This window comes from Centruroides vittatus, unplaced genomic scaffold (assembly GCF_030686945.1).
Source record: "Centruroides vittatus isolate TY-2023 unplaced genomic scaffold, ASM3068694v2 scaffold_3315, whole genome shotgun sequence".
NCBI lineage: Eukaryota > Metazoa > Arthropoda > Arachnida > Scorpiones > Buthidae > Centruroides > Centruroides vittatus.
In genome coordinates this window covers 3695466-3719629 of record NW_027122703.1, presented here as the reverse complement: position 1 = coordinate 3719629, position 24164 = coordinate 3695466, and the positions used below count along the sequence as shown (strand labels likewise).

Sequence of the window (24164 nt, the reverse complement as noted above, 5' to 3'; positions counted from 1 at the left end):
TAATATAATTTAATTCATTAAAAATAATAAATGTAAATAGATGACGTATGAAGTTTTCTTATTAAGATTCCTTACTTTATATACAAGATTTGAATACGTTTACACGTAAAAATAAAGAATAAAACGTATTTTTAACGTATCAAATCTTATAAATTGCATTCAGATCTTCATAAAACTTATTGAAGATCATTAAATATGATTTTTAGCCTTCAAGATGACAAATTTTAAAAGAAGTTTACTTTACGTGCTTCTCCTGTGTATAAGAATAAGAAGATTTGACTAAAAGTAACTCCTACTGTAATTTTCTTAAGCACGTTTTTATCTCTTTCAGAAGAAGTAATTTTACATTTTTACACTGTTATCAGTTAAAAGAATAATTGTTTTAAAATATAAATTAAAAGCATAATAGAAAAAATAACTTGTATCGAATTAAATTTGGCGAAAACAAAATAATGTCGGATTAACTTATGAACACAATATTCATTTTTGGTTTCGCTTCTAGCTTCTTTTTCCATTATCTCGTCGCAGTAAAGCGCTAAATTCCAAATTGATTATATCAAAAGGGAACACCAAAGCGAAACTTAAACTTTGTTTATTAATCCGGAATCGTAATTAATCTATATAAACGTGTTTCAGAGTTCGCCCCGTTAAAATGAGTTCAAAAATTAACAGTAAACTCATCGAGGATTTTCTTCTTCCTGCGCTTTTAAAAGAAAAATACGGAAAGGACGTCGAATGGACTGACATAAATGATAAAAAATTTCGAATTAAGTGGCCAAGAATTACTCAAAGGACTAAATTAACAGATAAATCTTTTAAGTTATTTTTGGTAAGATTTTTTAAATATAAATTATAAAATTGAGTAATTTTTTATGGCATTTAATCAATTAAAAATTACTTATTACATTATTTTTTACAGGATTCAAAATTTAAATTTCTGTTATATTTAGAGATTTATTTCTAGAAAATTTGAAAAAAATAAAAGTTTTTTTAATCTTATTTTAAACATATTTATTATCATATAAACAAATATTTAAGCAAAGTATATGTTTACTGTAATCATATTAATGATAAAATTAAATTAATAAAATCATATTAATTAATTATAATTAAAAATAGAAACAGATACCAATTCAGCCATGTGACTTTGTATATTTTAAATATTATTTTTTAAATATTTAAGTATAAAAATAGAATATTTATACTTATTTCTTTTATAATTTTGCTTTTAATTCGCGAAACATTTTCCAAAATTTCTACAGATTTTATTTTGTATTTTTTAAAATCTGTTTTTAATTTTGATTATAATTTTGATAATGCTGATTAGATCCTTATTTTTATTAAAAAAATTATATTTAAACTTCTTAAAATTAATTTTAAATTGATTAATTAATTAATTAATTAATAATATATACATAATTACAGTCAAAAGTTTAATCATTAGCTAAGAGCGCGTATAAAATTCTTTTAAATTGAAATTTAATTTAAAAATTGTTTATAAACAGGTAAAAATTAAAGTTAGCAAAAATTATATAAAATTTATTAAATTATATTTTAAGAGCTTTTAAATAACTTTTTTTTTTGTTTTAATATAATTTTAGGACTGGGATAAGTTGAAAGGTCGCGATATACCTTCTTCAACTCAAGAACTTGTTAGATCTAGACAAAGGTTTAAAGCCGCTCTTAGAAAATTGAAAATTAAGTCCATACCTAACTCCAGCAACACTGAAAAGTATAGAGAATTTCAGATTAAAGTGGATATTCTGGAACAGGTAGTTTAATACTTTACACTTTATCTAAAAAGCATCCATTTAGATAGCCATGGTTAGGTCTAATAAATAATGTTTTAAAAAGTTTCTTTACTTAATATGTCTTTTTCTTTTATTTTTAAAGGAAAATATAGACTTGGCAAACATATGCCATACAGAAGAGCAAAGAAGTTTTCCAGAATCTAGCAACAGGCCAGAAACTTTTAAAGAAGGATCCATAGTAAAATGTGAATCGAATACCAATATTCTCTACTTGCCTTCCTGATCTCCAGTCAATACGCACACCCTCTTGTGACTTAAAGACAATAAAAGTGTCCATTAACTTATTCACATATCAAACTTCACATAAATTCATTAAATAAAATTAAAAAAAAAACATTATCATATTTTTTAAATCAGCAATTATTTATATTATATAAATATGAAATTATTGTATAAAATAATGTAAAGTTTTGAAGTTTAATAAATTTATTTATTGATCTTAAAGTATTTGTTGGAATTTGGATGAAAACAAATTAGTAAATGAAGAGAATAAAGCTATTGTTCCAAACGTTGTATAGGCTTGAACTTTAATTAACCCGTATTCCTTATACAGGTAATAAACTGTCATGAAAATAACTGTCTGTAGTTTTTAAATTTTCCATTCGTACCCATATCGGTGATGATGAACGTGGAAGAACGAATGTGATAACATGCAAGATAAAAGGCTTGAAATGCGAGAAAATTAGAGGCAAATTTAAAAGGAAGTTGCGTAAGGAAAGTCTAACAGACAAGACTATTCACGAGTTGTTATGCTGGAAAGTGTGTTCCAGGAAGCAACTTATCGCTTTGACTTCTTTACAGACACTGATGATCGTTACGTGCAGCACTGATTTTTTGCGGCCTGTACTTTTAAACAAATATATGTTTCATGTTTAAACTAGCTTTTCGTAAATCCAATTATTTTTCATAATAGATACTGAGACACCCTGTATATGCATTTTGTGTTTCATTTCGAAACTCCTCTTGTAAAGCACGACATTCGAAAAAAAAACAATATTTGTATGCAGGGCCGATTGTAGGTTTTGCGAGGCCTCGTGAAAAGTTATTAGTGAGGCCCCAAAATATTTGCGACAGCGCTACACGATACATACGCGCGGTGTTATACCAGTTTAAAATTACTCTTGTCATTATTTATTTTAATTAATTTACACCTCCCAGGAATTTTTGAATGCCCCTCGTATAAATTTGAAAGTGCGGAGCCTCTCTGAGAGCGGTCTCTCAGTCTGAGCCGGCCCTTTTTGTATGTAACTATTACTTAATTTCTTGCTATTTTTTTAATTTTTACGCTATATCGTTTACTTATTAGTACTTGATGGTGAATTTAAAGGAAAACAACAATCTGTCCTATGCTTAGATTAACAATTCTCATCTAAATTGCTGGCAAAACTTAGTTAAAATGACAATTGCTCAACCATAGAAAACTTAAATCTAAAATAAACGACAAAAGTAACCTTTGACCTGCGAATTTCTATTTAATACGTAATTCCTATGTTTTACATTTTACACGGTTTATTTAAAAACGTAATCCGATTAGGATGAGCCGTTTCGTAAGCTACACGACGCGAAAATTCCGCCATTTTAATTGTACTTCATTTATATTTTTTAAGCCGAAGAAAAGTTTCGAAATGCATACAGGTTAATTAAACTTTAAGTCTATACAGTTGTGGTATGAGATATTTGGAACAATAGGAATGAATTTAGCCTCTTTATTTACTATATTTATCTTAATTCAGTGTTTTATTACACAATATTTTTGCATGACTTGTTCAATTCTTAGAGTATTTAAATTTTGCCATACATCCGGTTGCAGGATGTATGTAAAGTTTAGACAGGAACTGTAATCTAGAAAAATTTTTAAACAGATTAGAGAGGATGCTATGGTTACTCTCTTCTATAATTTTGATTCTTACAATATACCTGTAAGTTTAAAATATATTTTATTCATTATAATAAATTATAAATATATTTAATCGATAATTTTTCTAGCTATTTAGTTTATACTTTAGTCAATACATATGGTAAATAGAAGCAGTATACTTTTTAGTATTTGTAGTTGTAGACAAATTATATTGTTTAGATAATTTTTAGACTTTTGTATAAATTCTAAAACTGTTAGATAATTAAATTTAGGGGTTGTTTTTTTATAATATATTTAGATGCTTAACGAGAACTTATGGCTATTGGGAGAAAAAGGGAATACCTTATGTTAAACCAATGCTGTTATTTGGTTCGTACGGTATACAATGGAATAAGGTAGTATTTTTGATACTAAATTTTATAATTTTAATCGTAATTTTATATAATTCTAATCATAAACATACAGCCTCAAGGTTATGTCGAATTAGAATGGTGTGAAAAATATGGAAGGATTTTTGGGTATAAAGCAAAGTTTCTTGACTTAAATAGTGTAAGAATATATCTTATAATCCTAAATTACTTTTCTACTTCGATAGGATTTTCGAAGGAAGAAAACCAATTTTGATTTTAGCCGAACCATCTCTAATAAAAGACGTTTTTGTTCGCGATTTCCAAGTATTTTCGAGTCCACGAGTGAATAGAAATTTTAAAATTAATTATAAATTGAAATTGATATTATACAAATTTAAATATTTAATCGACCAATGGTATTACAGGATTTAAAATTCGGTAATCCAATCATCGATCGAATGCTAGTCTCGCTGGATGGCGAGGAATGGAAGCGTGTACGCACTATTATGACGCCGACATTCAGTTCAGGAAAAATAAAAACAGTAAAAATTCAATTCATTAGAATTGTATTTATTTTTTTTTTTTAAGAAGAAATAATAATATATTTTATTATAATTATTTTTACAAAAAATAATTGTTTTTTTAAAATATCCGTGTTTAGATGTGCTACTTAATTAAAGAATGCGCCTTGGCATTAAAAAATAATTTCTCCTTAGAAGCAAGAAAGGAAAAGGAAATAGAATGCGGAAGGTATTCTTTAAAAAAGAAAAATGGAGAGTTAAATTTATTTTAATTACCTTATAAATATTAACTATTTAATTTTAAATCATGATAATTAAAACCTTCATCCAGTACGAATCGAGGGATGCGTGCTGGATGGTTCTATTAACGCGATCGTTTAATTTATTGCTTGTGGGCCACTTCATTAAAGAATGCCCAAGATTTTTGTAGGTTGTTTTTTATTAGGTTTAATGGCAGAAGACACTAATATTTATTTATTTATTTGAAGGTTGTTCGGTGCATTTACGATCGACGTGATAGCTAGATGCGCTTTTGGCACCAGATTAGATTCTTTTAATGATCCCGATAATCCTTTCGTGGAAGCTGTTAGACATTTATTTAGTAAAAGAACTTGGCGGGTCACATTTGCTTGTAAGTAAGAAGAAAAAAAAGAAAAAAAAAACAAAGTACTGATTAGTAACAATTGTTTATTACCGAAATCTTTGTTTTATTTTCAGTTTCTGTTCCGCGCTTGGCTAAATTATTTCGACTGAGCTTATTTTCGCCCAAAGTTATTTCGTTCTTCAAGCAACTCGTGCTTCAATTAATCAAAGAGCGAAAAAAGGAACCGAAAAGTGTAAAAAATTTGAATATTTCTCGAAAAAAACGGGTTATTTGCTACGGGCATTCGGATTTTTCTGGCTTTTATTCCGTAGATGAAGAAAGATTTTCTCCAATTGCTGCTAGATGCTAACGAGGAGAATGTAGGAACTAGCAACAATCAGGAACACAGAAAAGGTAAGTTTGATTAATTTGGTAGATCCGGTTCTCTGTGTAATTAATCAGAAATTTTGTCTTTAGTTCTCTCCTTGGACGAGATTGTGGCTCAATGCATTCTGTTCATTCTGGCTGGATATCACACTACCACTAACACTCTAATATTAACAGCTTACAATCTAGCTCTTAATGAAGATTGTCAGCAGAGATTGATTGAAGAGATAGATGCCACTACGAAAAATTCGGTAATTCATTAGTGTAAATTATAAAATGATGAATGACTTCTATTCCCCGTTGAGATAATAAATATTTTACTTAATAGTTAATATTCTTTAATTACACAGCAAACTTTATTTTTGAAATAAATAATCCGATAGGTCGAAACACAGTCACGTGATCGAAAGATAGCGGATGAAAATTAACGTAACATTTAAAAAAAAAGATTCATTATTATTCATTAAATGTTACGTGGCGCCATCTGCTGATAGTTTTTATCGTTATTTAAAATTAAAATGATAATTTAATCAAATTTTAATGAACGATATTTAATTATTATTTCCAAGTTTACGTAATTAATTTATATTAACGATTTAATTGGAATTGATGATAAATTCGATTTCGTTTAATGACTGAAATTGCCGAATCGATGATGTTATTTTTTAGCGCTCTAATTTAAAAATCAAATTGTTTCAGGAAGACACGAGTTTCTCATATATCAATGACATGAAATACTTAGAAGCTGCGATCAATGAGTCGTTGAGATTCTGCTGCCCGGTTCCTAGGTAAAACGATGAAATTTAAGCATATTTTAATGGTTATTCGTCACGTATAAAGAGAAATTCGTGAATAGGATTGAAAGAAGACCGGTTCGAGATATTAAATTGAACGGAACCGAAATACTCATACCAAAGGGGATGTTAGTAGCTGTGCCCGTTTACGCTATGCATCACAACCCAGAATGGTACAGCAATCCCGAAATTTACGATCCAACAAGGTACAAAACACAGAATTTAAGCTTTAAAAAAAAAATCTTCGAACGCCAATTAACTGTATTTCTCCTTCTATATTTTAGGTTCCTGCCAGAGAATAAATCCTTCATCGAACCTTATACCTTCCTACCATTCGGTGCCGGCCCCAGGAAATGCTTAGGAAGAAGATTCGCCATGATGGAGATGAAAATATGTTTGATAACCCTCTTAACACATTTTAGATTCCTGAAATGCCCTTCCACTAAGGTGATTAATTAGATTCTCTTCTTTATCCATTGACCGTGATCGATTGCGCGAGATTTTTTTTAATATATATATTTTTATTGTGTTTCGTAGAAATGTTTACAGAAATGCAATTAATATCCTTTAGCAGTTAAGTGGAGTGATATAAGTGTTAAGAATATATTGAATTTTTTAGATTCCGTTACAATTTTATGGTGGATTGGGTTTACATCGACCGAAAGACGTGATGATCCGAATCGAAGAGAGAAACAGTTGAGGATTTTTATATAAATATAAATATATTTTACTATAAAATATATATTTTTTATGAAATAAATAATTGTAGCGAGAGTGTTAAGTTTTTTTTTGCGGGGGATGAAGCTCCCGACTGTGGCATCCATATAAGTTAGCTCCATACATAACTAAATTTACAATGAATAAGTGAATAAATATTCGAAATTTAGAAAGAAATTTGTTAAAATTTTTCATTTAAAATGCTTCAGTTAGCTTTCAGTTTAATTAGTGTTGCTGTATATGAAGAAAAATGCATATCAAATCTTCCATTGAACGAATATGGAAATGAGTTTTAAGGTTGGAGATTCTTTCGATCCATCTAGTAGCTTGATTGTCGATGCAGAAGTTTAAGTTTTTTTTTACTTTTTTTTTGAAAAATATTTTTCACTATGACGTTATATTCTGTCTACGTTAAATTCAATTTACAGGAAACTTTATGCACTATGTTTATGTTCTTTTTTTCTTTAAGTCAAGACAAATGGATGTTTTATAATATAAACAACTTCGTTACGGTTGATTTACTTTATAAATTCATCATTTATATTAAAGTTAAATACTTCTTTTATCCAATTTTATTCCAAATAAAAGATAATTATGAGTAATGGAATTATTATATAGCGCAAACTAAAACAAAACTGTAACTCATAAATTAGTCTTTGAAAATTTGTAAAACGAAAATTTATTTATTTATTTTTTCGGTTTTTTATTTAAAATTCTGCGATTTTAAAATGAAAATTTCGCGAAATTAATTATAAAAAATCCAGCAACGAGTTGCTTAACTTTCCCGGCGACATTAAAAACTGCATGTATGGCGCCATCTGTTATGATATTTTATTACAGTAAAATAAAAATTTATATTTATATAAAATGGCAGAAAGCTTAATTTATTTGGACGGTAGGGATGAGTTTTATATAAAAAAAATTGTAAATGCTAATAATCATTAAGTCTGGCCCTACTCGAGATATGACACACGACCCCCCTTTATCTCCCCACCCCGTCGACCTTTAACTACCAAAATTTAATAGCGTCAACCCCCCTAATACGCAAACCTCTCTGCAAAATTTCAGAAATTTTCTACTAAAAATACAGGAGTTATTAAGCTTCAAAGAAGGCGAAAAAAAATCGTGCGTCCTCTCACACACACATACGGAAAAAACCTCCAATTCTGGGGATCATTTTTTGACCGACCGCCATACTTTCCTTCTGTTATATATAACAGAACCGGGAGTGTAAAAATGAATTTTTAACGAAATTATACAGTTATAAAGATCGAAATGTGAAAGAATGGATTACAAGAAAGAAAATTTACATAATGTAGGAGTAGATACAATAAGAGATTTCGCTATAGGATAATAATCGAACGCAAAATATACATTACTATTATTCTTTTATACAAAAAATTAAGTTTGAATATTTGCATCAAGAACAATGTTTAGATAGAAAATAAACCGCACATTTTGAACTTTCGACACGAATGAAAAAGCCGACGCCCATACTGAAAGATCGTAATATTATAATCGATAAGTAAAGTTAGTAATGAATAGGCCTACTCTGTAAAGTGCGTGATATAAGAATATTATAAATGAATATCTGATTAGCGTGTATTCCTAGCATTTCACTTATTGCCAAACTACTCCACTTCATAACCCGATATTTAAATTATTTTCTATATAAAAAAAGAACTGGAGACCGTGTAACCTAGATAGGAAGATTTTATGAAGCGGAGAAATGGAACTATTTGGCAAAGGAGGAAACAAAAATTTGAATATTATCCAGGTCCTTATAATTTTGTTTGCGTCAGGTAATTAAATATGCAGTGTTTGATGTTAACGAGAACGTTAGCCAGGCCGTATGGTACCATTTTGGTACGAGAAGATGAAATTAATATAGACCATAAACAGCGAATGTTCCAGTGGAATCCTCGTGGGATTTTCCTGGATGGAATGGAATCATAAAAAGTTCATTTATTGCATATAAGCAAGATAAAACGAATAGGAAGGAAGAGATGAGAAAAGACTGCATCTAGTCAATTCTTGCATCTAAATAACATTTTAAAAATATATATTTTTAATATGTTAAAGGCGTGCAAATCCAAAAAATTTAACTTCATTTGCATAAATAATTAGAGCTACGTGTTTTAACTTAACGGATTTTTAAGTAAGTTTAAATCAGAGCTTATTAAAATATTTTGTAAAAATTTAATGACTAAACTATTTTATTTGAAATTTTAAACAGTAAATCACGAAAAAAACAAGGAATATTACCCGTAATTGCTACTATAAAAACAATAAAAGTGAATCCATTTCGTCGAGATCATTTCATAAAATCAATTCGGTAAAGTACTGAACTTAATTGTGCTTCAATATGTTATAATATAGAGATTTTTACAAGGTATAATCATTTAAAAAATCGTATTTAATTATTAACTTTTTAAAAAAATTAATTATTTTTTAAAGTAATTTTCTATCTTTAATTTACTTCGATATATCTTTCTTAATGGATGGGTTATTTCTGCTGATGATTCCATTATATATATATAAAATAAATGTTGATAAATGAACTTTTATAACTAGAAAATAACGTTTGAAATTAAAACTTGACTTTATATTTCATTAAAAAAAAAATAAACAAGATTTTTATCCGAGTATAGAATTTGGAAAATGTCCAAATTCCTTCTTAGTCTCAGTTATTTTTACTATAAACGAGCTCGTTAAAAATATAAATGTTAGAAATATTTTTTAAAAATAATTAATTGCTTTAAAAAAATAATAAAATTACATTAACATTTTCGTTCTGGTTACCTTTATAAGGTAGCCAGAGATAGATTTACGTAAAGAACAAAGAAGCGGCTTTAATCTCCACGAATAAATAATTCACACGTAAGCTAAATAACCTAGAGCCTTATTACGAGTATAAAGCTTAGTGCATCACGTTTTTACGTGTATAAGAGGCCCTTTATCTTCCACGAAAATGGAGGATAGAGGGCCTCTTATACGTTGTTATTTAAGACCACAGTGTGACTTAATCCAGCCTGTAGCTGCCGATAGACTAAGAAGAAATGTATAAAACTATATGGCAGATAAAATACAGATATAAAAAATATTTTATGGGAGAAATTCTTTAAATTCAACGTGACTTTTTCCATATCCTGTATATATTTATATCAATCGATTGATGTCAAGGAGGTTAAGCAGACAGAAGTCACAATAAATATCGAGTGAACTTGTAAGAGGAGAGAAGTAAAACCTTAATTCTTGCGCTAAGATACTTTATATTATTTGATATAATTACTAACTCGAGGAAAAAATATTGATATTAATTAATAATAAATTTAATCAGTTTAAAGTTAATTACCATTAAGAATTAGGGAAGTGCATGAACGTATAACCAATCAGAATCATTCATCTATGGCACGTTATCTATATTCTGCCAATCATAATAGACGTTATTCACGAAATTAAAAGAGAATTACACGAATCTCCTATTACTTTTTTTTTTAAATTAAAATTCTCTTTGTCAAAGCAAAATGTTTGATTTAAATCGTTTCATTAAAGGAAGCTCTCTCATAGAGTACCAGCAATTAGGGCCTCACTTTTACGAGGATCTGAAAGAATGCTTGTTACAAATTACTCATACAATTTCATTTATAATATTAAGAAGAAAACTTTACTTCTGTCAAATTTATTAAATACCATTTTTAAAACTGTTCTTTTGATATGCCGGGGGCCTCGAAAGGTTGACCAATCTTCACTTATATAAAACTCACGAAGAATTTACTATTATATCGAGATAGACGTATATACTTTATTATTTGAAAAAAAAAAAAAAAAAAAAAAATGTGATCGAAGCAATCGCTATGTCTAGTTTGAAACAAGATCATCTTATCCTCCTTTTTTTCATTATTTACTAAGAACATCATAAGTAGAAATGGGACGAGGACAAGAAAGTCTAAAACAAATTGAAATATGATCAGAGAAAATCACCCGATAAGTTATAAATGAAAATTGTTTCCTCGTATCTTCTACACAACACTAATTGTGGTAAACTGCAATTTGGTGCTTAAGGTAAAGAGCAAAGCGAACTTTCTATTTTAGAAAACAGTACTTAAAATTATAGAAAAAGTTAACTGATTAAAACGTAACACTACAATATTATAGACTACGATGTCACAATTACTTCCATCACACGAAGGCTTGCCCACAATGGGGTCGATCAGTATGAGTAAAGAATAGGGTATGCTGCTTCAAATTCGGGAAAAAATCCAATTTTATATAATTAGGATTTTTATAAATGTTTAAATTGTAATGTCAATAAAGAATAACAATTATTGATATTATTATTATTATTATTATTGATTTATTTCTTCAGAAAATGGTAACGTTCTCGTTAAGACTGACATTTTTCCTGTAAAGCTAATTTAATTTTTAAAAATTCAATTAGCTGTATTGAAGAAAGAAATCGAAACTAAAAATTAATACTTTTGCCATAATAATTTCGTAATTTTAATGGTTAAATCTATAGTTTATTCAGTTAACACTTTTTAGTATATGAAATGCCGCTATTTGAAAACAGGACAGCACGGCCGAGAGGTTAAGATGACAATCTACCTATAGACCACCCGGTTGCCCCATTGTGGACCTAAATAACATTTCTATAGTTAAGTTGGAATGAGAATTGACTAGACGCCGTGAATTAAAAACTGTATGGCTTCCTAAATCTTGTTTATTACTGGCGATACGATCCATAATGAAATGCATCATGAAAAACTATTATTCATTCTGTATCTATTGTCTATCGTATATAATATTCAAAAAATCAATTCGGATAGAGAGAAATCCTTATCCGAATCTTGCAGGATCCGATCGAAGATCCTCAATGAGAGAATCTTTACCTGACGGCCATTCCTAGACGTCAATGAACTATGAATTAAATTCGCTTTTAATACCACTAAGGAGAAACTTACTAAGATAATAATGAAGCCTCATAAAACTGTTTAAAATCGAATATATAAAATGTTAATAAAATCCTGTTCATAAAGCATTTATTTCATTACACAAAGACTTGATGGTTGTCTATAAAATATTTCTTAGTGCATTTTATGATTTTCCATATTACATCTTTATTTCGGGACTAACAGATTTAATGTAGCATAAATTTTTGAAAATTAATTAATAACATTAAATATAAAAGATACTTTAAAATACAATCTTAATAAACTATATAATTAATTCTTACGTTTTAATCAATGGTAATATATGGTGTAGTAGTAGTTTCCGGATATTTTCACAAAAAAAGATAAATTAATTAATAATTTATAAATCATTATTATTATTATTTTCTCTTAAAGTATTAAACGTTATAAAGGTGAATTATTCATATTCCATTTTTGGTTAATGTTACTTATGGTTCCAAAATGGCGGCTCGGCTCTGATTCAAGGAAACGGAAGAAAGAAAACAGTGGAGACACACGTTCTAACCTAACCTAACCTATTCTAATAATTTGGTTGGTAATAATTATGAGAATTTATTAGAATAGGTTAGGTTAGGTTAGAACGTGTGTTCCCACTGTTTTCTTTCTTCCGTTTCCTTGAATCAGAGCCGAGCCGCCATTTTGGAACCATAGGTAACATTAACTCCATTTTTAAATTGCTGTGTGATATTTATGAAATTTGATCGTTTTAACTTTAATCTTTTGATTCTTTCATTTGTGTCCACCACGAATTTGACAAGGGCTTCAATATATTGAGTGCCTCATCGACTTATTGGTGAAGTCATAATCAGAGACAACTGAATAGTTGGCAATAAGGCCCGATGCATTTGGATTCACCTATACAAGATTTCCGAGTTTATCCAGATTCGAACAAGGATCCTTCGAAGCAGCAGGATGTTCCTCATTATCTCTTGTTCAGAAATCCGGTCGTTATTTATTTATTTTCCTAAATAAAAAAGTACAGCCAAAACTCGATTTAACGCCAGCATTTGTTCGCTTTCGAATCTCGCACTAAATTGTAGGATCTTAACCAATAATAATTATATACAGTAACACAGATTCGAGTCTGCAAGTTTGAAATTTTCGTGTTAACAATGTCGTTTGCAAATGGAAAAACAGCTGTTAACCTTTTCGCTCTATGAGCACCAAGCCGGCATTTTTCGGGTTCCTCGTGGGTTCGACTCAAAAATTTGCAAATTGTGTAGACCCAAATGTGTCGAACCTTCGTTTTCTAGCTGCCTTCATTGTGTTGTACTTTAACGCCCACAGGGTGAAGAATGTTACAAAAGAATAGGAAGAAAAACTAATTAATAAATAAGATTTGCATAAGATTCAGTGAAATTACACGAGAGATTAGTTTAATTTTGTTTGTTTCTTTACCAGTAACGACGTTAATAACAACATTTAAATCTAGTTCATCTGTACGCGAGAAGCTAGAAGTTCGTGTCATTAACACTTCTGCGCAATTATACGAACCATTTATCACTTTAATACCAACATAATTTGCTTACGTCACTTTTTCTACAGTCGTAAAGAAATGACGTAGTCGACTTGGGAGGTGTTAATGGGATAAGTGATTCGTAAAATTGTGCAGAAAAGTGTTAATGACACGAACCTCTAGCTTTAGGCTGCTTAATCGATAACATCAATAACACTAAGAAACTCTGTTTTCTGTGTTGTTGCATCACATTTATTGATTCTCTTAATTGTAGAATAAATAAATATTTATTTCGTGCAACTAATTCCCAAGTCTCGAAATTCGTTTAAAAATTTGTCTTCAAATAAAATCCCGCATTCCTTAAGAATCTAAGTGTAAAAATTAATATTTATTCTATATAAGGTTTCCTGTACAGTTTAAGTGGAATATTGCTGCAAAATTAAGTGATTACGCTGCGCTTTATTCTCGACATTATCATAGAACAAATATAGTGATTACATTGAATACTCACCATTGAAATGCCCTTATTTTTATGAGCATTAATAGCAATTATCATCATAATTAAGAAGATTCATTTGGCTTTATGTACCCGGAATAATTATGGTATTCACACTCCTGCAGAGTTCAATTAATAAACACGAAATCGGTTGATTTAATTTTGGCACAAAAAGCTTCAAGTTATGAGTGTAAATCATGAAACTACTGAAAAATTCGATTACATAACCAAACAATCGCTGATAATGTGCAATTAGGCTAGTTGCTATTGCACGTACTGTACACTAGTCAATTGCCAAACAATCGCTGATAAATGCCCTTTGCAATTGCAATGCCCAGCATTTCTTTTCAATTTTGATTAAAAGGGAAGTTAAGACACAAGTTGAAGTCGTCAAGAAGAAATTTGATCGTGTCTAAATGGGAGAAGAAAAGTAAATATTCATCAAGATGTGACACTTCTTAATGGACATTTATCTCTTTTCTTTTTCTTAGCTATCTGGTTAAAGACTAACTTGCCTTTGTCTCCATGCAAATTGATTTTAAATAGGCCTATAACAGTAATATATATATTACTGAAAATTTCTCTATATTGGTAACATTTATTTTTAAATGTTAAATTAAAATTTTTAAAAATATTGAATATAAAAATAAAATTATATCTGGAAATTGATAAAAGATGCAAAGAATGTTTGCTGCTTGGCATCAATTTGAGTTTGAATTGTCAGTCAGCATATATTTTTATCTACTAAGAAAACAACATTGTGTATTTGTTCTTGTTTATCAGGAAAACAAAATTAAAGATTTATCGAGTCACCGTACAGTGTAATTTGCTAAGTGTCACAAAAGTAACACAAGTGAATCAGATAATTCAAACATGTCCACTTTAACTTGTTTAGTTTAGTGCTTAAACTAACGTAAAAGAATCTAAACTTTTTTAACAGGAAAAGGAAATTGTTAATGAAAAATTATGATCATCTTTTATAGAAATCACACGAGAATCTATGAACAGGGTGGCCCAAAAGGTATTTAAAATGAATTCGTTCTTCTTCGATACACAAATTTAAAAGCTTCGAAAAATGTCAAAAATTGCTGATTTTCATGCAAAAACTGACGAACTGTTTGCAAAATACGCACGGTTAACTCCCTTTCGGAACCGCCCCCAGGGCCGGATTTACCAATCCAGGGGCCCTGGGCACAAATTCGGTGGGGGGCCCTTGAAGAGTAGGCAAATTTGATGATTTAGAAAATTTACACAAAATACTGTACTTTCAATTAGATTTGAACTAGGAAGTTGTAAATTTCATTTAAAAATAAGGTTATTGTAAACATACATATATTTTATTGTGTAAAACTAATTATTTTAATTTAACTGAAAAATACCTATGTGAAATTTTTTCCCGAAATTTTCCGATGTTTCATAGGTTTTTTTCCCGGGTTTGGTTTTCTCTGCCTGTTGCCCTCATGATTAGACCACACTAGGCTGTCGCGGTAATAGAAAAAAAATTATGTTTAAACATAATTTTTTTCAGTTTTGTGGAAGCCCTGGGCACAGGCCCCAAATGCCCTTATGTAAATCCGGCCCTGACCGCCCCGACCAATCAATTAATGAACAAGTAAATAAACCATAGATAAACCTAAGTATTAATTAAACAAATTCGAAGATAAAGAACGATCTTAACCATTCGATTTACATAAAGGAAGTTATCAAAAAGAAATTACTTAATCCGAAATTTACTTTCGCCCATTGCAAAACCTAAACGCGAAGATATTTAAAACTGATTAAAGAATCGTAATTAACAAATCTTTGCTTCGGATCGATAATTTTCTTATTGGTTGGTGCCAAATCGAAACGTCTCGTTCCCTACAGACATATTTCCAATGGGAACTTTTAACTCGTTTGCCATCACACCTATTCAACGAGCAACAAATTGCTTCGGAATATCTCAATTTCTACGTCTTCTACATCTGTTATTGATCTTTTCAGCGTAATATACGAAGGAAGTGAAATAATATCATTCATTACAATAAAAATTATTTAATTTTTATAATTTTTAAAAATGATAATTACATTTCTTCTATTGTCAAATTAACTGATTATATAATTATGGAGTAATCACAGAATACAATGATTCTTTTATACTACAATGACAGATATTGAAGCTGTAATAATACTGATTATTTTATTTAATTATAATCTGCTATTACGCTTATCACATTTTTCAAAATCATAATATTTGCAGTTAATTTGTTTGTAAAATTAAATTCTAAGTCAATTTACTCTACTGCAAATGAACTTATAAAATCACTTTTATACGGGGATGTAATGATTACACTCTTTAATTACCAATATAAATTATTTTAATTACATGATATAACAATTATATAATGTTAATTTAACTAACAAGTTCACAAACTGATGAGAATCTTTATCGAATAATACTACTTTGTGTAAATATTTAGTGATAAAATGTAATAATACTGTAATATAAACTTTTATGAAATGAGTTTACGGATTTAAATAATAACTAATACTAATATATTTTCCCTCAATAAATACGTTTAGATTCATATAAAAACTAAAAACAAGACCTCAAGAGAATGCCTATTCATTTAAATTTTTAAGCTCCTAGCGAAGGCCTCTGTAAAATATAATTGTGATTGTCAGGACATAAAATACTTACATACACATTCTTGTAGTGAATTTCGTATTAATCTTTAATGGTAAGGCAAATCTATAAGACTTATTACCTGAAAAAAATCATTTCTTTCTGTAGCTGGATGCGGGATTTCTTTCTTCTTGCAGCAGTGTAGGCTGTATGATGCCTGATTTATAAATTATTAGTTTACACAATTTTACAGAGTAAGCTTTGGTTTTTGAAAGAGAAAATTTCAATTTTTGATCTTAATAAACCAACTTTATTAGCAGAGACACATTTAAAAGGAAATATATAGGCTATTTTTAAATTTCTTCTAATTAATCAATGGGTGCTTGTAGGTAGGAACAGATAAGTAAGCGAACTCTCGGATGAGACTCTTTCGTCTCCCGTAGAAACTCGGGCGTGACTCTCTCATTTTTTTCTCTCCATTCAATTCAAATTTTCCAAAAATACTATCCTCACACTTCCCTCGGACGTCTTCCACAAACCCTTGTTGGTTCCAGTGGAACTCTTCTCGTTTCGATTGGATCCTCGAACTGTCACCAACTGGGGTCATCCGGGAATCGATTCTCTTTCTGGAAAAGTTTTCTTTCGTCTGTCTCTCCGTCTATATTTATTGTTTCAATACGAATAGATTAACAGTAGAGTTTCTCAAACGGGATCCCGGTTGTTTTTTTAACCCGGGAAATCCCGCATATTTCTTAAAAGTTCACTTTTTTCTCATTTTATGTTAAAGTTGTGAAAATTTTGCAAATAGAAAGTATAATCAACTCATAAACTGTCAGAATACATTTGTATTTATTAATTTTAAACCTACTTAGTTTTTTTAAAAAATTTTCCTAGTTATGACATGTCACAAATGGTCAATAATCAACATGAAGCTTATTTGTGGCAGAACTCTGAAAATTCTTTACTTGTCAGAACCTGTAATATCTGGAATAATTGTGCTTACGCTGTCTTAATTTTTAACCATCCCCAGTTGCTTCAATAACTGCGTAACGCCAAGTTGTGCAAATTGGCAAGGATGCAAACGAGTATGAAGTTTTTCTTCATAAACCTGATTATTAAAGACAAACGAACTGTCGAATTATCGGGCTACAAGCTTAATACCGCTATTAAAGCAGCCAAGGTATCACTAGAGAACAAAAGAAGTACTGCAGTCTCGAAAACGAACTAGAAATCTTCCAGACTACGGGTGAAAAAACACATAACAAGTGTTTTCTCTTAAATGCATTAAATACGATTCCACTCACATCAATTGAATCAGAAAGGGCATTCTCGGTAGCAGGTTTTTTCATTACTGAAATATGAATCAGATTGAGTAATGGAAGTATTGACCATCTCTGCTTTTTAAAATATTATTATAAAAAATTACAATAATACACTGCATTATTAATATGATTATGGAGGTTGCGGAACGTATTAAATTAATTTAAAAAATGAAAAATAATTATATCATTTGATTTCATGATATTTTGTATATCTTAAAAATAATTAATTCTATCCCGGGAAACAGTTCACTTTTATCCCGGAATCCCGGGAAATGAGAAATCCTAATTAACAGAATCAGATTACCGACACATTTACGTTGTCGTGGTTCATAGATTTTGTCTCACAAATCTAACTTTAACAATGTAAATTTTTTAAAAATCTTAATGCTAAAAGATTTAGTCCAAAAACATTCAAAATTCTTGATTATGAATTCGGTATCGGATTTACTTATAGATTGATTAGGTTGACGGCCGGATGGCCGAGCGGTAAAGGTGGCAGCCTACCGCTCTGGGGGACCCGGGATCGAATCCGAACGGGTCGAATAATCCCCAGGAATTTTTCGGGGGTGGTCCGTTCGGATATGTCGGGCCCCGTCCCTCACCACCCGGTCGAATGGGCCTGGCCGAACCCATAATGGGCCTACTAAAAGAGGCCCTCTCAGTGCCCACAGGGCGGAAAGAGCTAAAAAAAAAAAAAAAAAAAAAGATTGATTAGGTTGTACGGGTTCGGGGCATCGGGTTTTAATGTTAAGTTCAAAACTCTTCTATTTAGACAAATTTTTTAGTTGCATTATCTTTTTCTGATTTCCGGTTTCAGTTTTAAACGCTGTTTTAGAGTATCATAAAGGAATAAAATATCACTGATTGTTTCATTGAATATTGTGTTTAATACAGCAACGTTTGAGTAAATGCAGTAAATGCATTTATTTCTGGTTATTTGGTTAGAAATAAATATGAAACTTCTTACAGTACCAGCTTATCATTCTGACAAACCCGGTTTCAAATTCGACTTAACACAGAAATTTTCGGGGTTACGTTGGGTCCCGTTCCTCACCACTCTGGTCGTCTCCATTGTAGGCTTGGCCAAAGCCTTTATTTATGTTTTTAAAAAAGGCCGTCTTGGCGCCTTCTTTTTTTAAAACTCTTTCCGTCCTGTGGGCACTAAGAGGGCTTCTTTTAGCCATTATGAGTAGGGCCAGGCCCACAATGCGACAGCCGGGTGGCGAGGGACGGTGCCCGACATATCCGGACGAACTACCACCAAAATTCTGAAGACTTTTTGACCCGTCTGGATTAGATCTACTCGCCAGAGCGGTAGGCTGCCACCTTGACCGCTCGGCTATCCGGCCGCCAGGGAAGTTTGGGTATTAGAAGTATTGATACTATTAAATTTTAATGGTTAAAGTTCAAGGAAATGGGAAAATAAAGGAGATCATGTGTGAATCATATCGAATGGGATCGGACTCAATGAAGATTTTACTCATTAGCGTTTACAATTTTTTATTTAATAATAATAATAACAATATCCTTACTTTTAGGATGGTAGCAAGTTTTCAGAATTTTTAATTGATTTTTTTTGCGTTCTCCATTTTTAAAACGCTTGGTACATCAGTCACTTGATCACGCAGGGTTAATGAAAAGCAAGTTTTCATCAAATAATGATTTGAGGTATGGGCAGATTTTGGCTGATAAACGGAGCGGAAGGAGAGAAAATCCGCTTGCAATATAAGTTAAGCCCAATTGTGCCCTTGCAGAGCATCAGTTGAGAAACGTTGAGATACTAAAAATAACAACTATATACTGAGACTGGCACTTCGTAAACAGAGCACTCTCTACAGTACGATGTCTGCATATACAGAGCCGTCGAGAGGAAGATGGGGATCTTTCCCATGGGTCCAGAGAAAACTTAAGGGCAGGAAATGGTTTCTACCCTATAAAATTAAACATCTTATTTTATATTAGTAAAAATAACATTAAGAATATTTTTTTTTTATTAACACAAACGTTTTATGTATTTTATTTGTTCAAAATACAATGGCTAAAGGGACCCGCTCTATCTGCAGTCCTCATACAAATTGTGGATGGTCATGTCGATATACAATATATTCTTGAACTGTATTTCTTAACAATTTAATTTACGTACTGAAGATCTATCAAAAATATGTTTGGAATAACGAACAAATAGGTACATAAATTTATAAAAATACCTTTTCTCAGGCCCATCGTATGATGAGGGTCGGAGCCTTATCAGAGACAGATCACCCCGAAAAACTGAGGTTTTTCAACCCGGCCGGATTCTTTTTTCAATATCCAACACTTTTCGAAGAATAAACGATTTAAACTATTGTAGTTATAAATACATTCAAACTTCTAATGTTTGCCTCTAGTTCACATGGTTTGTGAAAATCACAATTCATTAATTTAAATTCTGGGATATTCTTGACCTACAGCAATTAGAATGAATAAAATTCTAGAGAAAAACCTCTATTTACAATATGCAGAATATTGGATTAAATAAAATTTTATCTCATTATATTAATACTATTTAATTGGTTTAATCTAAAATATATTAAAAATACAGCGTTAAAATTTGGAAAACATTTTTTAAAAATGAATTATTTTGCAATAGTAGTATGAGACATATTTCTTATAACATTTAAAGTACTTGATTCATTGGCTGAATTTCATATCTTATCAAATTTTTTCTTTAAGGAAATTATCAATTTTCTATTTACCAAATATCAGAAGATAAATCTGTAATGAGTTCACTGTTATTTGAATTCCTTTATCCCAAAATTAACTACATAAGATATTTGAATTATAAGAGCTACTAAGCTGGAAGATTATACAGATACAGATTAAATATTACAGATCCCCAACACATTAAATTTATTCTAAGTCATACTCTGCACTATTTATGTACTCTACTATGTAATATCATTTTCCGACTTAATGAATGTGAAACTAATAATCCAAATAAATATAAACTAAAATTAACACCAACCTCTGCTTTATCGGAATATCTATTTCACTTAAATATCTCTCTCTAATACTTTTAGCTACTATTAAAAGTACTTCAGGGGTATGCAGGTAAATTCTATGACTTAAATTCATGAAACATAGTTTTATTATTTAAAATGTTTATTTGAATTTATTTGTATGAGAGACATGGGTCTGTTTTTATCACAACACATCCAAATTAAAACAAATATTCTAAACTTTAAAATGGTGTTCTGTAAATTTGAATCAGTATCTATCAAAGTATCGTCGAAAATACATTTTTAGTAATATTTAAAATCATTTGAGCGTTTGAGAGATATTAAATGAAGTGGATACTCTAATGAAGCAGAAGTGTTATTGTTAACTTTTGATACTAAATTTCAGTTATGTAAATATATACTATTTATATTGTGCACTATATAACTAATAATTCTTATCTATATATGCTAATACTGTATGTATAATGGCCAGATGGCTGAGTAGTTAAGGTGGCAGCCTACCATTCTGGGGACTTGGGATCAAATCTGGACGGGTTGAAAAACTCGGCAAGCTTTTTGGGATTGTTTATTCCGGATAATTGGCCTCGTCCCTCACCACCCGGCCAAACCCATAACAGAAAAGCCCTCTTAGTGTCCTCTAGTCAGATAGAATTAAAACAAAAAAAGTATATATATGATATACAGAAAGAAAAATACTCTTCAACTTTCTATAACAACTTTAATCTCTTAATTTTTAATATTTATCACAAATCAAAAGAAAAAATTATTTTTTTAAATGTGTGATTTGACAATTATACACTTAAAGTTAACAAATATTAAAGGCAATGTGAATAAATTCTTAACATTATATTACTTATAAATATCTTACTATGTAAAGAGTTATTTTAACAATGTTAAACATATGACATTTTATAATAATTAGCTATTGAGATTCAACATTATCTAAAATCAATAAATATAATTTCAATTATCTATAAAGGCTGTATATAAAAATGATTAAATTAATTCAATTTATATGTAAAATATTGAAAAAAAATGTGCCATTTGTAAAATATAAGTACATGTTAAAATAAATTTTTACATGGGAGCAAATAAATATACCTTAGATTTTAAGTAATTAATTATAGAATTACAAATTACTTTTCATTTAGGAACATATATCAAAAATATATCAGGAAAAATTGTCATATTCATGGCAACTATTTGTTTTATCTACAAAAATTAAAAATATCGTAGAATTGATGTTACTTTTTTCACATTTTATACAATTGTATGTGCCGTTCTATGTACAATGGGTTTTTTTTTAAGTTAGTAGCATAAATAAACACTTATATACAAATAATTTCTTCATGACAGGTACTTATTTGAGTGACAATATATCTATTAGTACAATAAATGCAAGAACTTTGAATATTTACGCTGTGAATAATCTTGTTGAAAGTAATGCAATGTGCAGTTTAGCCACCATAAATGTTTTGGTTTCTCAACTTTATCTATTGGTGTAAATCAAATCTTGATTGGAATGATTAATTCATAAACAATGCAATTTATTCTCTCTTCCAAGTTAATCTAACTGAATGAGCTATGATCAGAAATTTCTGATGTTATTGTGAAAGTTTCCAAGTTCAGGCATCAGATCTGATCATTAAACGTTGGCATATCACAGAAATTAAAACAATTCTAAAAATTTGAAATCATAGCTTGCTGGCAATTTAATCTAATCCATCCATTGTACAGAAAATATTTTTTTATTTGTCAAAAATTCAAATAAAAAAATGCAGCTGTGCTTTGAAGTTTGAATCACAACAAAAAATACAACCATATTTCATTTCTTCTGTGATAATAATAATATGCATTAATCAGGCATTTCAATAGAAGTGCAGGAACAACTGCCCTAATTTCTGATTGTGTAAGATGTGTTTTCTTCTTGGAATGGATGTACTGTGGTTTCCTTGACATTGTTGTTCTTTCAGATGGTTCATTTTCTTCAGGTTCATTACTATGCAAACTGTATGATATATTTCCATATTCTTGTAGTAATGGACACACTCCTAGAAGAAACTGGCAAAAATCTTTGCGAATTCCAAACCACCCTAGAAATAAAAAAAGAGAGATAATTAGAAAGAAAATAAAACCTAAAAAGTCTCTAGAAAGTTTTCTGGTGTCTTTTGTGTTAGAGAGCTGATTCAAAATGACCGCCTTCAGTGACAATAGATGTCAATGGTTGAATGTGTCATTATAGATGGCACATAGCATTTCTTGTGCCACTCTTTCACAGGCCTGCCATATGCACCTCTCCAGTTTGACATCATAATGTGGCAATGCAGAATATGCTATTGATGCTATTAGGTGTGATTTCACAGAACAAAAAATACAGAGAGGTCATCTGGGAAGTGTGGTGACCATGGAACAAGGCTGTATTGTCCTATCTAATGGTTACCAAACTGTTTTGTAAACTATTGATACGTCTGTCTCAGAATAAGTAGGTGCACCATCATGCTGGTACAAAATCTGCTGTAGTTGCACCAATGGCAAGTCATCAAGCATTCATCCACTGTGTTTAGGATCTTCAGATATCACTCACTATTCATGCCATCTATTCATAGAGTATGCTCTCCCCAGTGACATTTTTTAAATGAATAATTTTTCGTCCATAGATAAATATTTAAATATTGGTTATTTTTGCAACAGAACAAGCATGCTCCACATGCACACACTCATGCAATACTGGAAAGATCTTTAAGTAGACATCCTGTACAATATTAAATGTAAATTCCATATTCACATCATTCTCAACTGTTTTTAAGCTCATGATTCACATATTTGAAATTTAATATAATTAATTTTTATCTTTAACATTAAGTTAAAATGTTAAATTGTAAATTGAAAAAAATTGATTAAGTCTAAGACAGGTTTTCCCAAATTTTTCCCCGTGGCCTGGTTATTTTTATACTTCTCATTCTTACCCACTAAAACTTTGACACCTACAACTATAAGTAAAATAAAACAAATTTGAATGTCCATACAGTTTTCATATATTATAATAAAGAAGCAGTTACTCATACACAAATGTAAATAAATCAAAAACCAAATGTTTTATTAATGACAAGTGTGATGATGTTTCTTGTTAACTAGAAACTTCAGATTTAAAGATAAAGATGATAACTTTATTCTTAGATCCAGTTCAACTTTCAATCAGTTTCTATATTTACTTTTTAAGAAAAGAATTGTTGAAAATCCTGCTTCACACTTGTGACAATGAGCATTAGAAATTTTAATGCCTTTTTCTTCT

At 30.0% G+C, this 24164-nt stretch overlaps 3 protein-coding genes across 4 annotated transcripts in view; 2 read left to right on the top strand and 1 right to left on the bottom strand.

The window, feature by feature from the left end:
- Positions 1–643: 643 nt before the first annotated feature.
- On the top strand, positions 644–2103 carry LOC136988496 (uncharacterized). The gene is made up of 3 exons (XM_067286368.1): positions 644–829; positions 1602–1772; positions 1894–2103. Exons 1-3 carry the CDS (start codon positions 653–655, stop codon positions 2032–2034), a joined length of 489 nt encoding a protein of 162 aa, XP_067142469.1. The 5' UTR covers positions 644–652; the 3' UTR covers positions 2035–2103.
- Positions 2104–3636: 1533 nt separating this feature from the next.
- On the top strand, positions 3637–7078 carry LOC136988501 (cytochrome P450 3A8-like). 2 transcript variants are annotated; one of them, XM_067286376.1, is made up of 14 exons: positions 3637–3730; positions 3968–4064; positions 4135–4187; positions 4265–4343; positions 4445–4561; positions 4681–4769; positions 5029–5171; positions 5258–5376; positions 5456–5537; positions 5601–5761; positions 6210–6298; positions 6367–6510; positions 6589–6751; positions 6924–7078. In XM_067286376.1, exons 1-14 carry the CDS (start codon positions 3684–3686, stop codon positions 7002–7004), a joined length of 1464 nt encoding a protein of 487 aa, XP_067142477.1. In that variant the 5' UTR covers positions 3637–3683; the 3' UTR covers positions 7005–7078. The 2 variants fall into 2 exon arrangements, with proteins under 2 accessions (XP_067142477.1, XP_067142476.1); XM_067286375.1 differs by having other exon boundaries at positions 4265–4361.
- Positions 7079–21578: 14500 nt separating this feature from the next.
- Positions 21579–24164, bottom strand: part of LOC136988477 (transmembrane protein 185A) — a 47822-nt gene continuing 45236 nt past the window's right edge. The window contains 2 exon segments of the mRNA XM_067286341.1: positions 21579–22753; positions 22756–22965. Of these exon segments, the coding sequence (XP_067142442.1) occupies positions 22728–22753; positions 22756–22965 (236 nt within the window). The 3' untranslated portion in view covers positions 21579–22727.